The sequence below is a fragment of the Pseudonaja textilis genome, chromosome 2, assembly GCF_049901715.1.
Source record: "Pseudonaja textilis isolate UNSWEBS1 chromosome 2, rPseTex1.2, whole genome shotgun sequence".
NCBI classification, from domain to species: domain Eukaryota; kingdom Metazoa; phylum Chordata; class Lepidosauria; order Squamata; family Elapidae; genus Pseudonaja; species Pseudonaja textilis.
In genome coordinates, this window is record NC_141991.1 from 151,695,303 (window position 1) to 151,713,368 (window position 18,066).

General features: G+C 38.7%; 1 protein-coding gene across 1 annotated transcript in view; it reads right to left on the bottom strand.

Moving 5' to 3' along the window:
• The window catches only part of CNN1 (calponin 1), a 34,465-nt gene extending 20,376 nt beyond the window's left edge, over positions 1 to 14,089 (bottom strand). Inside the window, exon 1 of the mRNA XM_026716708.2 lies at positions 13,951 to 14,089. Within this exon, the coding sequence (XP_026572493.1) occupies positions 13,951 to 14,013 (63 nt within the window). The 5' untranslated portion in view covers positions 14,014 to 14,089. The remainder of the gene's footprint in view (positions 1 to 13,950) is intronic.
• Between the last annotated feature and the right edge of the window lie 3,977 nt (positions 14,090 to 18,066).

Sequence of the window (18,066 nt, forward strand, 5' to 3'; positions counted from 1 at the left end):
ACAAAGTTAAGAAAGAAAAAAAATCTATATACTTATCAATAATCACTGATTTCCCAATGAATATGCTAGCATAATATAATCAGTTAAAAATATTGTTGTAATGTGTCACATGTTTCTGTCATAATCAGATGCATTGCTGCAATCCTTTGCTGGAAAACCCAAAACAGATCGCATATTGCCAACCATTCCTTGACATGGGAATAACACACATTTCTAATTTTTTAATATGATTCTTTTAGCCATCCCTAGCCAAAGCACATTTGGGTATATGAATTTTTTAAAAACTGTAACATATCCAACCATTTGATTGTGAGCACTGAATATGGATTTAGCCTGTGGCTCTATTCAGTTCAGGATACAGGTCCTGCAGAGGAAAACCTTGGTGGCAGTGGAAAATAGCTTGCAGAATACTGTAAAAATGTTTAAGTTACATTTGTGTTCCACACAGCATAATTCAGAGAACATTCATACCAAAATGGAGATGAAAAAATATTTGCAAAAGTACAATAATAATAGTAAGTATAATTAATAATGGGGCGAGAAATTAATTGGGTCAGGATTGGCTGACCATGAAGATGAAAATAGGAACTAGAGCCTGACTGGCAGGCACATAACCTAATTAATAATATTCTACATTACAAATATTTTCTTTCAGTTATCGTTTACATCCTATTCTTAGGGTTTGAACCTGAATTCCCAAACAGCTGCTTCTTCAATAACGAATCAGCTGTCTTCAGATAAATCTTTATTGAAGTAAAAACATAAAAACAAGATCAAATGTGGAAGAACCCAAAACAATTCAGTGAAGACCTAAGTATTATAGTATGCATGGAATAATCTTCTACACATCTATACCCAAAGTCATAGATGCCAATAAGACCCATGATTAATCAACAGCAGCAGTTTGTTGAGATTGCCTCTGGAATGTCTTCATGGATACATCCATGATATTTTCTAGGAAACAATACAGAAATGATTTGATACCACATTTAAAAAAAAATAAGTAGCCTAGATGGCAACCTTAGTATTTGCCACCTAACTACTTTCAATAGTTAGGTTCAACTCTGTTTAATTTTTCTATACTCTGGTATAGAAACTTTGTGGGAAAAGGCTTTATTTGATATAACAGATAAAGAAGAAAAAATAATTTTGGACAAATAACTAGTTATAGTTTGAAACTTTGTGGGAAAAGGCTTTATTTGATACATTAGATAAAATAGGCAGAATGGCCTTGACTCTGAGGAAGGATATCCATATGCTTATTCATAGATGGCCTCCAGTGAAAGAAAAACTGTTTTTACAAGGTGAAATTGAAAGCTGAACACAGCTTGGAAGCCGATGGAGAGGTTAGCATGACATCAGATTCAGTCCTAGATAACCTCTGCTAAAAGATATATGTAAATCATCTAAGAATTCAGATTTGCAGATCTGGGGACTAATCCAAGGCTGGCCAGCCAACCACTTTCATGACTAAGAAGTAACTTGAAACTCTGCCTCCAACAAAAATGCAACTGCTCCTTGACATTTTCTTCTGCTCCCATCCTGGCCGCAGAAGTTCTCCAAACTGCTGATTAGGAGGCTCATTGTGCTGTCCCAGCCAGTCTATGGGAATTGGATAGTTACTTAGGAATTATGAGCAGTCCCCTTAAGGGAATGCATCATGGTAAATGTAGTTAAAGGTATCCTGGGAAATGCAGTTCATGTCACGTGGCCAATTCTGTAATCCCGATTGGTCACTAATTTGACCCTTGATGGGTTGGGGGAGTTTTCCTCACTTTTGCCTGAACTCCCTAACTCATGACAGCTGCTTTCTATCACTACGAGATGGGTTAGGAGATAGCCATCTTTTACTTTTCTGTATTCTGCACAGTAGTGGATTTGAAGCTGTGCAGAAGCAGATAGATAAACTCAACAAGACGTCCATAACAAAAGTACACTTATTGGTTCATCAGGTATCCTCATAACTCACATTTGTGATGAAGTTCTTCTTTAATGACAAATCCTTTGCATATCTGCCTTGTAGTAAAATATGGTTAGCAATCTAGCTAGTCATTACTGACATTCTGAAATGTATCTCCTGTGTATATTCCATATTCCTTGAATGTTCCTTATAGAATATATAATGGTGGCTGCACCATTATATATTCTATATGTTTAAATTTAAAAATTATTAAAACTGAAATAAAAATGCTATAAAATCTCATTTATACCGTGTGATGACTATAGCCATTGTGTAATTTGTCTGCCTGCTCAGTTTATTATCCAGGGGCTTCCAGCTTCTTGGTCTTCCTTCTTATGATTCATTATTTTTAAACTGAATTTGCATCTTTTCAGACAGAGGGTAAAGTAAGATGTGGCCATCCAAGATACCCAGCAAGCCTGGTGGATTTCTTACAATATAGTCATGGAATCCTCCATGGCACATAGTGACTTCTCTGTGGAAAAGATAAAATAGTGGATAGCTTCTGCCAAAAGTAAACGAACAAGCAGTCAAGAAATGTGCTGCTGACTACCACTTTTTGTGGTTACAGCAGCCACAAAAGCCATGGAAAAGATGTTCAAATGCCATGATGTGTCTATACCTACAAAGATCAGAATCAGGCAAACAATGGTGTTCCCTGTGACACTTAGTAGAAGTGAACATTGGATTTTAAATAATCAGGACAGGAAGAGCACTGATGTCTTTGAAGTTTGGTGTTGGAGAAGACTCCAGAAAATAGCATGGATAAAAAAACCCAAACCAATGGCTCATTGAACAAATCAGCCCAGAGTTCTCGTAAGAAGTACAAAAGACAAGACTCAAATTATCCTGCTTTGGACACATACCCAAACACCTAACTCTCTGAAGAAGGCCCTCATGTCAACAAAAAAGGAAGGAAAGAGAAGATGGGAACATCCAATAGCAATGGATGGACACAGTTACAATGACAGTGAGGGCACCATTGGGAGACCTGAAGAAAATCTATCTATCTGGTTGCTCTGAGTTTAAAATGACTCAATGGCACATAATCAATCAGTCAGTCAGTCTCTAGAGCTGAAAAATTAGTTACAGATATGCTTTCCTCACTTTTGAAAAAGGAAAAGTGTTAAAGTGTTAAAGTAACATACAAATCAACATTCTGGAGTGTGATTTGTGAATAAACATTCTGGAGTCTGGCTTGGAGCAAACATCTGCATGTGTTATGCATAACACAAAGTGATTACAGGGCACAGACAGAAGAGTAACTTCTTTTAGTACTTAAATTCAAGTGAAGAATTAAAAAGCAAGTATAAACATTCTCAAGAAAAAGCACAGGGAAAGTTGCTTGAAATTAGGAAAAACTAGAGGGGAGAGATCAGATATGAAAGATCGATATAAATCTAGAAAGGAATATATAAACCAGAGACCTGGCTGTCTCCTAGCAAAACTATAACTTTTCCCCAAGTAAGACTGCCACTATTAGGAGACTAAGTAATTAGGAAAAGGCAAGCTGTTCTATTTCATCTTATGTAAAAGGGAAGGCTGTGTTTGATCTCAGTGACGTCCTGATTGCCCAGCACTGTTCTTCTCCATTCTTGGTGCTTGGCATGAATGCCTTAGCTGAGAACAAGAACTCAAATGCATTCCTTGGGCCTTTCCTCTCCCTGGATATGAGGCAGTTTCATACCATTGGCTGTGCCAGGGAATTCTGCCAATCCAAACATGTTGTGTCCCCTCTACAAGGAATTCACCAAACTTGGGAGAAAAATTGAGGGCATACTTGTCATAGATCCACAAAGATTTATCTCTTGGTTGGGATGTTTCAAAGATCAGGTCTAGCTAAATAGAGGTGGGACTTATGTGGAAGTTTAGCAAATGGAGGACTATGTGTTAAGCCTGTGGTCAAGACTCACTTATTTGTTCCTTTTTAATATTTCTCAGAGAATGAACTAGTTGTTACAGAAACAAAAGAGTGAAGAAAGTAAGTAGCACAGTGTTGGCACTTTATCTCTTACGTTATTAGAACAGCTTTCACTGTTGTGCCCAACATTACACTTTCCTTTGTTATCTATACATGTAATAGTGATTAGACTGGAAAAAACAATGTTAAGGATTCTATTTTGATGTGTGTCTTGTTTTGTTCATGTGAGTCAGCTAAACTTATTTTCTCGGTTAATTATAGGAATTTATCATATAGCTAGATTTGGATTTATCAGAAGGTGATCTAGGAACATCAAAAGGGAAATCTATTTAGCAACTTTTTATTGGGTTATTTTTTAACTGTTGTGAGCTGCCCAGAGTCACTTTGGTGAGATGGGCAGCTATATAAATCAAATAAATAAACTAACCTCAAAAGCTGTGGGGAAAAAAAAATACGTATATGTCTCACAGAATCAAGATAGCGCTATATTTTAATGGAAGTACCCCTCTGCTCTTCCAACAAAAGTTAAATATATCATTGAGATCAGATCCATGGCTATTTATATTTTTATATTGTAATTTCTACATTAAATTTTACTATGGCTAAAATATCAGCTGTTGTTCAACCAAATGCTTGCTTTCTTCTTCCTGTCTCTCTCCCTTTTTCATTTTGTATCATGTACTTTAGCTTTTTTATCTTTTGGTGCATATGGAGCACTTACAAAAATTGAAGCATAAGCATTAAGAAATAATCAAATTCATGTTAAGTGAGTATTCATTCCACTGTTTTGATTTAGAGTGATGAAAGTTAAATGCTTCAAATATTTTGGATTTGGATTTATTTATCACTAAATTCTTAGCATTTTTAAACCCAAAATCATGGAACTTTCCAAACTTTATGGGAGCTGTACTTTCCTTAAAATGCCTAGAGAGTGTTTGCAGTTGTACCCTGGGAGGCGGAGGCTATTTAGAAGTATGGGACATAATTAGTCAGTCTCATTGTTAAGAACCAAGAGAAGGGAAATCTCCTGGGAAATATCATGAACTTCTCATACAAACTAGCTGGTGCCTGAAATAATTCTAAAGCATACCATGGGCAGAAAGTGTCTGATATGCCTGTATTAAATAACAGAAGTGCTCTTCTGACCTTACGCAAATAGACACAACTCATGCAGTCTGAATACTGCAGAAATTAGTTGCAATTGCAAATATGTGTACCCAGGATTCTGTGAATTAAAGGGAAAAAATGAAGCTTATCTATGTAAAAACTTAGATCCATGAATAAAGATACGGGCCTCTGCTGTTAAGGATGTTTAAATATTTATGTGGAAGTATGTAATTTGTATTGTGGCTAATCCAAACTCGGGTTTCAACTGTCAAGTTGATCCATACAGATTACAGTTTGAAGCTGAATATAGCAGTTGCGTCTATTTTCAACATATTAATTCCTGGAAGAAATTTTGAATATTGGATTATGTATTCTAAAATAATTAATTGGGTAAATGTGCAAGCTTACAACTATCAAACAATCAGTTCTAAAATCAAATTTAAATTGTATAACTAGAATGTAATTCTTCCACTCTCATATTCACAATATTTTAAAAGAGAAAATAGAGCTACTATAGTTGAATGCAGAAATCAAGATGTTGTTAGAGGTACTAAATTCTTGTAAAAAACATCTAATTATTTCCAGCTATCTACTCATTTTCCAGATGTCTGCACTCCACATATGGTAGGATTGTGGAATACCAGCATATCAAGAGAGAAGCAACTTAGTGATACCAAGTAAGAATTGGCTATTAAGCCAAACACCTTCTTCCCCTTTTTTTGTTTAAAGTTTTATTTGTTTTATTAATATAATGTATAAAATTCCATTTCAATCAAATGATGTGTTGTCTGGGTACAATTATTTTTAGGTGATCATAATCAAGTTGTTTACAATAACATTTATCACAATAATATTAATATTGTAGTAACAATAATATTCTGTTTGTGCATTTTAACAAATTTCCATTTTAACACTTATCCTTTTTATGTCCCTTTCTTTCTAACTTCTGTTTTTATTGTCTAGCCATCAATAAAATAAGTCCCATGTCAAAAAGTTTTAGTTTCTTCTTTGTCCTTAATAGTAAGTGTTAGTCTATCCATTTCTGCACATTCTAATATTTTCTGAATTACCTTCCCGTCTGTCGGGATCTCATCACACTTCCATTGTTGAACACATACAATTCTAGCTGCAATTAATACATGTAAAGTCAAGTATATAGTCTCTTTATCATATTTTTCTGGTAGAATGACCAATAAAAATATTTCTGGTTTCATGTCTATATGCTGGTTTATCATTTTTTCCAACCAGGTATGTATTTTTGTCTAATATCTTTTAACTTGTGGACATGTCCACCACAGTGGTGGGATTCAACATTTTTTACTACCGGTTCTGTGGGCGTGGCTTGGTGGGCGTGGCAGGATATTGTAAAATCTCCAGTCAGAGGTGGTATTTGCCAGTTCTCTGAACTACTCAAAATTTCTGCTACCAGTTTTCCAGAACTGGTCAAAACCTTCTGAATACCACCTCTGGTCCACCACATATGGTAATATGAACCAGGTGTTTGATTACATTTCCAACATTTAGCGACATCTATCCTTATACATTTTCGCGAATCTTGTTGGTGCAAAATGCCATCTGTAAAACATTTTATACAAATTTTCTTTATATGCAGTTAACATAGTTTGACATTTCTATCTGCCACTTGTATAATTCTATTGCAAAAATGTTAGCCCAAACAATCATTGTCTCAAACACCTTCTTCCTTTACCATCAACCCCTGCTTTGAATAGTCCCTCACATATTGCTGATTGGTACTAATGTTTGTATGATGCAGAAGGAACACTTGGACTCTACTCCAAAAGCTAGAAGGGGACTTTGAAGGGACTGCTTGAAAAATCAGCTAGTGTGGTGATAGTCCCTTGTACAAACTAGGCTTGGGTATGATTTTATAGAGGCAATAAATACTAATTTATGGGTTCCAGGTTGTGCAGCTACAAGAAATGCAGGCAAGACTGTTGGAAGCTTTGGCTTTTGTGGCTGATTATCTGAATTTATCACATGGTGTTCATGGGACGTTGTTCTCATAGGAATGCCTGTCACAGACTGTACTGTGTTTTAAACTTTGCTTTTGATCTAAGCAGGGGAAGCAAGTCTGGATTGGGATGTATTCCAAACAATCTCTGACAGCAGCTTCATAGATGCAAACAATTGCAAGTCATGGATATCAAGCAAAAATGTTGCCAATAGCAGCTTCTCATGCCAAGCACTGTAAACATTGTGCTAGAAACTTCTCTTGCATTCTTAAAAGCATCTCTAATACTTTCATTTCTTCTGTTCCACAGCTAGGGTCATGCCACATTTGGTAAAATGAAGGCAACAGTATCAAAATTTCATAATGTCTGTAATGTTAATAAAGGAAGAGGCGAATCCCTCTGAATCAGACACCACAAATCACCAAGAGATTTGTGTCTAGGGACATTTTCTAGATAAGCCATTCCATGGGTGCTTGTTGCTTTGTCCCGATTAGCCTTGTTGTAAGGACCAAGAAGAATGTGTTTGGAAAACAACAGGCTCAGTGTATCTGAAGGGCTTTAAAGTAAAACTGGAAGGGGAAGGAGACCATTTTTTAGGATCAAAACTAAATCATAAACCCTAAGAAAACAAATCAGAATAACATAATAAAATAGTTACACAGTTGGAAGGAACCTTATAGGTCTTCTAATCCAACTCTCTGCTCAAGCAGGCAATCCTATATCATTATAACCTCCAGTCCCCTAATCATCTTTGTCACTCTTCTCTGCATTCTTTCTAGTGTCTCAGCATCATTTTTATATTGTGGCAACCAAAACCGGACACAATATTCCAAGTATGATCTTACCAAGGCATTATAAAGTGGTATTAACACTGTGTGGTCTTGGTTCTATAACTCTGTTAATGCAGCCTAGGACTCTGTTGCCAGCTGCAGACAACGAGTAAGAGGGTGGGGGGGGGGAGAAGAAAGGGCCACTCAGGTACATTAACAGAAGATGCAGAAAACAAATATAGGGTCAGCATAAAGGGCTCAGATGCCTGTACACTAATGCTAAAAATACGGGGAACAAGCAAAGAGAAATCCTGGTACATAACAGCAGATACTATATTGTTGCTTTTACTGAAACCTGGTGGGATGAAACCCATGATCGAAACACATTTTAAAAGGATATAAATTGTTCAAAAGCAACAAACCCAACAAAAGAGGAGGAGGGGTTGCATTGGATGTAAAGAATTACTGCACCTCTACAGAAATATTCACATTACCAAGGTTGAAAGCCTTCTTGAAAGTATTTGGGTGAATATTACAGGAAAAGGAAATGATATTGTTATAGGTTATGTACTATAGGCCACCTAACCAAATAGAGGAAATAGATTAACTTTTAGCTAATCAGTAAATTGAGGTGTACAGGAATTACACCACTAATAATGGGAGACTTTAGCTACCCTGACAACATCTGGGAGGCAAACTCTGCAGCAAGTTTGAAATCAAACAGGATCCTGAAGTGCCCAGCTGACAACTTTGTTAGGGAAAGATAGAGGAGAAACTAGAGGGTCAGTCATACTAATGTAAGTTTTACTAATAGGGATAAATTGGTTGAGGGAATTTTGGGGGATGGTGACCATGTCATTCTAGAACTTGCCATGATGCAGGCACAGGAAATCGAATCAAGTTATACTAATGTTATAGATTTTAAGAGAGCTGACTTCAACAAGCTAAAAGAAAGATTAGGAAGAATTCCATGGATGGAAATCCTAAAGGGGAAAGCAACTCAAAATGCTTGGGAAACTCTGAAAAATGAGGTTATAAAAGCTCAATCTGACACAATACCACAGAGAAAGGAAAACAAAGACACCCAGGTGAAATCAGCCTGTTGCATAAAGAACTCTTTGACAAACTGAAAGAGAAAAAGGACAGAGGGACATATAACTAATAAGTCCAATCTGCAAGGATAAAGCCTGGGAAGCTATGTAGGAAATAAGAAGAAAATCAAGTAAATGATCTGTCTACTAATGGGAGAAAATTACAAGAAGTGATGGCAGGGAGAAAGCAGGACTGCTTAATTCCTTCTTTGCATCTGTCTTTACACATAAGGAAAAAATAGGCCAGCCTATCCAAAGTGGAAGACGGAACAGGAACAAGGTGAAAATCGGCAAAAAAATTGTAAGAGAACACCTATCCATTTTAGATGAGTTCAAATCACACGGATCAGATGGTTTATATCCCAGGATTCTGAAGGAGCCGGCAGATGTGACCTCTGATACACGGAATAAAATTTTTCAGAACTCCTGGAGCATGGGGGAAATGCTAGAGGATTAGAAAAGAATTGATGTGGTTTAAATTTGCAAAAAAAGACAAAAAGTGGAACCAGGAAATTGCAGACCAATCTGCTTGATATCAATTCCTGGGAAAATCCTAGAAAAAAAAAACAGCAGATTTCTGAGCACTTAGAAATGAGCAGGGTGATAGAAGACAGCATGAACTTGTTAAAAACAGAAGATCATGCCAGACAAATATTATTGCTTAAACTGATTAAATTAGTGGATAAGGAAACACTGTGAATATAGTATACTTGGACTTCAATAAGGCATTTGATAAAGTAGGCCACAGTCTACAATGTGGGATAGACAGTACCACCACCCGATGGAATTGCAGTTGGCTGACCAACTGCACTCAGCATGTGGTCCTACATCGACATGGAGGGAAGCATGGAGTCGGGTAATTCAAGGTTCTGTCTTGGACTCAGTACTCTTTAACATCTTCATAATTAACCTAGATGAGCAGATAGAAAGGGAACTCATCAAATTTGCAGATGATACCAAGCTGTTCGGAACTGTTAATACTTTGAAAGATACACTCAAGTGAAGGATTTTGACAGACTTGAGTATTGGATCCTATCCAACAAAATGCAATTCAATGGTAAGAAAAATAAGGTCCTGCACATAGGCAGGAAAAACCAAATGCACAGGTACAGAATAGGCAGTATCTGGCTCAACATTAGCACTTGTGAAAGAAATCTAGGTATCTTATGTATGATCCACCAATGTGCTACAACTGCAAAAAAAAAAAAACCCAACAACCCCAAAGCGGATGTGGCCCTGGGCTGCATCAACAGAAGAATAGCATCAGGATTTTGAGAAGTGACAGTACTGCTTTATACTGCAGTGGTTAGACCACACTTGGAATATTGCATTCAGTTCTGATAACCAAGATACAAAAAGAGATGCTGAGGCCCTAGAAAGAGTGCAGAAAAGAGCAACAAAGACAATAATCACAATCTGATGATAAAAAAACATGCAAGTTTCCATGTTTTTTTTTTTCTTATTATGGGGATGTTTGAAAGAACTGGAGATATTTGAATTTTAATTAAGTTTGTTCTTTCTGTGGTTTCTTAGTGGATTTCTTTTTATTCTCCCTGAAAATTCTATAGAATTATAGAATTCAGTTATTTCAAAATCTTACATCAGTTGAAAGTGTTAAGATCTGCTTCTTTGCTTGCAGATGTTTGAGATGAAGATTGAAACAAAATACAAAATATGTGCACAGGGCACCAGATACCTATGTAACTGGAAGAAAGTTTGGTATTTTAAAAACCAAATGACTTTTTAAAAATTCATTCTGGATCTTAGGATCTTAGGATCCAGAATTGTTCTGAAAAGATATTGATTTTTCCTTAAGAACAGAAAAAAAAATGCAATTAATGATGGTAATGTTTCAGAGTAACTAACAGGATGAAAGGGAGAAAGGTACCACTTCTCCTTCAGGAAGTCTGATTCTCCTATTCCAGAATTCAAAAAAAAAAATTCATTTTGATGGCTACGTATGGGTGTTTATATCATGAAGGGGAGGATGGACCTTTGTCTATATATCTCTGTGTGTGTAAATGTGTGTATGCACACATAAATATGTCTACAAACGTGTGTGAAGGCTATGTTGATGGTTTCTCTTACCTGGTATCTCAGTGCAGCCCCTCTGCTGTCTGTTAAAATGTACACCCTGCCCAGCCATGCCCTTATTTAGAACTAGCCTTCAAAGAAACCCCAAAACTGACCATATATGGTGAGTCTGTTGCTGCCGAGACTCCAGCAAGACAGTGGGGAACGCAGGCTAGAGAGGAGCCATGGAGGGGGAGGGAAGAGTCTGGTCTTTGGCTAGAACCATCCCTCATGGGAAAGGCAGGGCACCAGGAGAGAAGTTGGGGCCTCCTGGCCAATCCACAGAGGTTCTGCTCTCTCTAATCGATGAGGAACTGCTAGGGAAGCTGTCTCATCCCCAGCCAAGCCGTGATCCATCTAGCTCAGTGATTGGGGATAGGAGACATTCCTGAGTTGTTCCTGACCGATTAGGGAGTCAGTTGGAGATGCCAAGTCTTGATATTCACTGACTTTCTGGACAGTATCTATTCAGTATCTGATATTCTGATCAGAGCTGGACAGATGCTCTTACATCCAGGGAGGTCTGTAGATGAGTGCTCCCCACACAGATTCAAACAGTCAGGCTAAGTTAAAAGGACAGAAATGTAGGACACTTTCCTGCCTAATAATTTCACTACAATCCTCATAGTCCCGATGAAGCTTTCCCTCACAAATTATAAAATGAAAGGAAGAACACAAGTCTGGGGTTGATCTACTGCAGGGAAACTTTCTACTCGATTGTAACTATGCAGCACTTGTACTGGTGGGAGGAAAGGGTATTGGGATGCCATTGGCCATTCCCTCAGTTTCTTTTATTTTAATTATGTTTTCCCTTCTGGAAACCACCTAAAATAGCAGCTAAGGGTCCCCCCAAAATTAAAAGTTTGTCTCTCCCCACAATTCAAGTAATAGCTCTATGTGTTCTGTTACCTTCCAAACGGCGCCTCAGACCAATAATCTGAAGTGGCTACCTCACTTAGGGAAGAGTCAAGGATAGCAAATGGAAGTTCCATCACATCATGGCTTCCTGGGCTTCCCGCTATTTTGCTAATCCATTTTAAGCACTCTATGAGCATTAGCTAATCCATTGAAATCCCTTCATTCTGTCTGCATCAGAGGCAAGAAAAAGTAACAGGGTTCCCTGAACATGCTAAGCCATAATTACTCAGCCTCTATGGGGTGGAACACATGACTTATGGAATAGCACATTCATAAAATCATACAACATAATAGTTGAAAAGGATCTTGGGGATCATCTAGTCCAAACCCTTGATTATATCAGGAATTTATTACTCCGCCATCCCCAATAGATGAACTGTTGGCTTCTGTTTAAACAACTCTAGCAAGGGAAAGGCCAACATTTCTCAAGAAACATGTGAATCCTGTTGGCTCTCTCCTCTCAAATCTCACCTCCAAATTAACTGATGTGATGTAGGCCTGTAGGAAGAGACTTTATGCAGACAGAGGTACAAAACACCTCTGTATGCAATCTGTGTATGTATACATTAAGATGAGAAGCAAGCATTGTAATAGCAAAAACTCGTTAAAGTCATCTCTGAACCTCCAAAGTTCAGTCTGGTCTATCCTTTGTTCAGGGGTGGGATTCAAATTTTTTAACAACCAGTTCTGTGGGCGTGGCTTAGGTGGTGGGCATGGCTTGGTGGTCATGTGACTGGGTGGACATGGGTTAGTGGTCATGTTATTGGCTGGGCATGGCCAACTCAATATCACTCACATCGAGACACGCATCTCCTCACCTGGCCTCTCAAGACTGTGGGGATGCTGCAACAGTTGTAAATGTGAAAAATGGTCATAAGTCACTTTTTTCAGTGCCATTGTAACTTTGAATGGTCACTCCACACAAACAAAGTACCAGCAAAGGAAGGGAAAAAAACTCCAGAGATGTTCCTGAGACAGGAAGTCTCGTCCTGCCAAGAATGTAATAAGGGTTATCGGAGAGGCAGTTTCTGTAAGCAACACCAGAATGTTTCCTTCCTGCCTTCCTTACAGGATTAGGCCAGTAATTTCTTCTAACAACCGGTTCTCCAAACTGCTTAGAATGTTAACAATCGGTTCTAGCGAATAGGTGCGAACTGGTAGAATCCCACCCCTGCCTTTGTTGCAATACTGCTTGGGATTCCACATATACCAACTTGAGTACACCGAAATTAATTTTTGGAAACAATAAAAAGATCAACAGCAATCAGAGTCTAAAGTTGACTTATTTTGAATTAAGTTCTGTGTACTTAACATAGAACTCACTATAAAAAACAATTTTATATTTATCTCTTTGAAACTGCTTCTGTAATTATGACAAGCGCCCAGCATTCCCCCAATCTGGTGCTGCCCTAATATATTGTTCATATTAGTGAACAACTCTCATGGGGTGGGATGACACTGGGCCAGGGATTGGAATTATCTGTTGATGCAGAGTCCTGGGCTTTGTCTAGAAGTGAGGTTTGTTGCATTCAAAGGCCATTACTTAATATTTAAAGCACAGCTACAAACTGGCTGGAACGTTTATTCACATGACCAAAAGCTATCCTCTCAGTGTTCAACAAACAGACCTTATAAATATCTTGAAACAGAGAATCAGAACCCTCAAGTATAAATTCTCTTTCTGTACCATTGAGGGCCAAAAGTTGCATCATATCTATTGTGCTGTATCTTAAAATGGGTATAATCATAACTTTCCAGACATAGGATTAGTAAAAATGCAGCTCATGGGTACAAACAGGTTTTTTCAGTATTCCATTCTCTCTATGCCTGCTCCAAAGTTTACTCTATAGTTTTCCCAGCCTCAGTCCACTCTTGCTTGTAATTATTCGGATACAGGAGAACATTACTTTGACATATGGAGACTGAAAGGAGAGAATGTCTGTGAAATGCTTGGAATGCTGCACCAAAGCAGGGCATTTCTCTCCCTTTGTGCCTGGATTTTTCATAGAGGCAAACAGTCTTTTGCACTTCTCCAGTCCTATGATTAATTCAGCCCGATCCTGGACTTTAAAAAGTACCATTCCACAGGGTACTCAAAATCCCTCTCTCACACATATACAAACACCTAGCATCTTACCTTGCTCTTGACCTCAGCTGACATGCCGTAGGCTGGGCCCCTGTTGAAATGTGTTGCAGACATAACGGGGAGGGGGCGTGTGGTGTTGTTGCTCAGTGCGGTTCTCTGCTTCCCTGATTGCACGTCAGGTCTGACTCTCCAGAGCTTTCCCTGCAAGAGTTTAAAAACTCTTTGCTCTGACACTCTCCCCCTCCTCCGGTCTGAGGAGTCCTTCCATTGGCTAGGCTGCGTGGCCAATCGCCACCTGCCAAGGATGCTGATGTCAGCCTGATGGTATTAAGAAGCAATTGTGTCATTTTTTCCACCTTGAGGGGCTTGGGGGGCATCCAGTTTTGTTTCCTGATGGATGGAGACTCTAAATATTTACAGAAGCCCAAGCATGTGTGAAATGGGGAAATGGCAATGGATCTGATTGGCAGAGCATCCCCTACCCATGGTTTTTTCTCCCTTCCAACTAGTGCTGCCTTGCCTCCTCCACTACTTCTGCATTATTCCATTCCTAGTTCATGCTTCCATGTAGCCCTTCTGCCTTTCACAATTCCCTCCCCTCTCTCCATTGTAGTAGCTTTGAGCATCGAGACAACTCACTTTCCTTTTTCATGCACCCAAGCCTCAAAAGAATGAGCTAGCAAAACAAAATCCAGTCACTCAGAGGGTAGCACTGTCTGGCTAAGCCTCCTTGACTCTACATTAGTTCCTTTTGCTTTGTCTTCTTCTCTGAGTTTTGGGTCTCTTGGCTTATTTTGGCACTGGCACTTGGCGTCTTTCCTTTTTTAGCAAAACAATTTTGCAAACTATCATGTGAGCCTCAAAAGTTTAACTCTTCATTCTTCTCCAGCAGCAACAAACAGCTACTGATCCATTTATAGTCCTAAACAGAAATTTATTTTAAAAAGTAAAAACTTTACACTTTAAGTACCAGGATATAATTCTCCTAATGAGAGTAGAGAAGACAAATAGGAAAAGACAACTTGCCCTCAACTAATCACTTGTTATGATTCAGTGAAACCTGTAATTACTGCCACGAATCCTCTAGATAAGGGTGGGAACTAAATTTCAAGGGTGAAGAGATTAAAGAAATTAGCATGAAGAGGAAAGAGAATTTAGTAGCATATTTCTGGGATTCTCTACCAGTTTAGTATTCCTTCACTGACATTAATATCCTGTCAACAAATACTATTATTTCCCCCTAGTTTAACCCCCCAGGTATTGAATGTCTACATTTTTGCTTTTGGTTCTAGATTCCTAAAATGGATGGGAAACAGCCAGTTCTTCTCCCATAACTAAACCTAGGCAGCTAAAATTTCCTGAAATCAAGCTGAGCTGATCACTTAGGAAAATACTTGCTGATGCCTGTGGTATAATAAGATCAGACATTTAAATCAAAGAAGGTCTGAGACGGGAGTGTGGTTGAGATTGGATCAGTGTGCTGTCCCAGCCAGTCTATGGGAATTGGATAGTTACTTAAGAATTATGAGCTGTCCCCTTAAGGGAATGCATCATGGTAAATGTAATTAAAGGTATCTGGGAAATGTAGTTCATGTCACATGGCCACATCTGTATTCCTGATTGGCTGCTAAATTGACCCTCGAGGGGTTGGGGGAGTTTTCTTCACTTTTGCCTGAACTCTCTAACTCATGGCAGCTTCTTTCTATCGCTAGGAGATGGGTTAGGAGATAACCAACTCTTACTACAAGGCAGATATACAAAGGATTGGTCATTAAAGAAGTACTTCATCACAAATGTGAGTTATGAGGATACCTGATGAACCAATAAATGTAATTTGTTATGGACGTCTTGTTGAGTTTATCTATCTGCTTCTGCACAGCTTCAAATTCACCTCTGTGCAGAAGGCAGAAAAAGGTTTGTAACCATGGCCACTTGAAGGTGTGTGGACTAACTTCCAGAATTCTCCATGGGGAGTTGAGGTCCACTCATCTTCAAATGGCCAAGGTTTGGAAATACTGGATTGATAAAGCATTAGGCTCAGTTCACAGGTATTAGCCATAGAGTTTCTAAAAGATCTCATCCTTTAAAAGAGTTGTGGAGGCAAGGCTTAGATGATGATCACATTAGAAACTGACAGGGGGGATCTTAGCTTCAAAACCACCCTGGTTTTTGGTGTTTTGTGAGTTCCCTTTCAAAGTAGCTTGAGCACGTTTCTGTTGTTTCTGCCATGTCAAATGTTTAGTATGAATCTGAAGCAATGGATTGGTGCTTCCCTTCCTCCCTCTTCATGAGAATTGGGGCTGAAAAGAGCTGCCTGAGGCATTCTCATAAATGGCTTATTTATCCTGTACTTGAGTCTCATTTATCTGAGCATTGCTTTGGTAGCAGATCTTTTGAATGCCTTTCAAGGACATCATCTTTACTCACTACAATTGAGGACTGTTTGCTGGATTTATTTCCTTCCTCTCCCCTCACACATCACTTGTAAGTGGAAAATACTTACAATCGCTGAGATGCTATTGGAAGGGGAGGTAGTGAGCCACAACAGGTTTAACCATCTATCTAGACTTGTTCTGGTTTTGTCCCAGTGGATATATTCAAAGGGAGACTAATTATCCACTAATATTAGCTGACAGTTGGGCTCCTGCTGAACACAGGTTTAATGCTATCTTAGAACATGCTGTACCCATGTTCAAAAGCAGCTGCACATGTGTAGAGTGTTATTCCAGAAGAATGCTAAAACTGTGCTGAAAAGCAATCCAAACAACAGGTGGGGGGAGAATTGGGCAGCTCAGAAACAGGCAACACCTATTCACCTCCGCTGATATGCTGCTATTAAGGCCAATCTAGGTCTCCTGGGTGAGTATCTAGTTCACCTAGATCAGAGACATGAATGGAGATCAAGTCCAGTTTAGATTTTCCTCCTCTTCAAAATGGAAAACCTCTGGTAGGCCATGGCTAGGGATTCAAGAGGAAACAGTGTACCAGAACTACCTAAACTGATCAATAAGTGCCGAGCTAATCCATTCCTTGTGGAAAAGCATCCCTCAAGAGACCTACGAAATCTAATGGGTCTTAGCTTCTTAGTCTTTTGTAATGAATTAAAGATTCACTATTCTCCCCTGAAATTTGGGCTATGAAGTTAAGCAAACTCAACCGGTTTATGTTGTTTACTGACCAGTTGGAATTGCTGCTTGCTACCTCAGATGTTAGGGTTTGGATTGTTTAAATTATTTTTAACTCTGTGCACTGATCTATAGCTATATAGATCAGTGATGGTGAACCTCTTTGTTGTGGTGTGCCGAAAGCGTGCACACATGCCAGCACCGACAATGCAATGCAGTCTCAGGAGGCCGAAAAACAGACCTTCCAGAAATACCGGAAATGCCCATTTTCAGCCTCCAAAGGGCCTCTGGAGCCCAGGAGAGGTCGTTTTCACCCTCCCAGAGGCTCGAGGGAAACATCTGGAGCCTAGGGAGGCTGAAACGGCCTTCGGTATTTCCAGAAGGCCCGTTTATATAGTATAATCCTCAGGTCACAATGGGGGAAAACACTACCACCAGAACAATAAAGGATCACTTAAGGCTGCTTCAAGTATGGTGATTAGATGAAGGCAATATCACAAAGACATGGAAGTTGTTGAGGCATGCTTGTGCCACAGGGAAGTTCAAGTGGGCCTCCTAAAAGCATCTGGATATGTATTCATAAGCAGGATAAGAAACAACAGAAAAAATTAATAATGAACTGCATAATAAATCTAGAGAATCATACCATTTTTTATGTTTAACAAAGTAACATATTCCACATTTTAAAGCATACTTTAATATGCTTACTTGCCCTGACTCAGGAAAACCTTCCTTCCAGCAGCTGATTCTGATTCATTGAATCAGTGATTGGAACAAGACACTTATTACCTATTACATATTTTCCAATGCTTTGTAATCTTGTGATACAGCATAGCTTTCCCTCATATAATGTCACCCTGAATCACAAATGCATGCAGCCTATTGTCATAGTCTGACATTATCCTCAATTGCTTCACATTGATGTAATTTTCTTTTCTTCATTTGCTTCAAAATGGATTAAAGCATATTTAAAGTCACACTATTTATCACTGTATTTTTTTATGCCACCCACATCAGTGGTGGTGGAATTTTTGAGTACTAT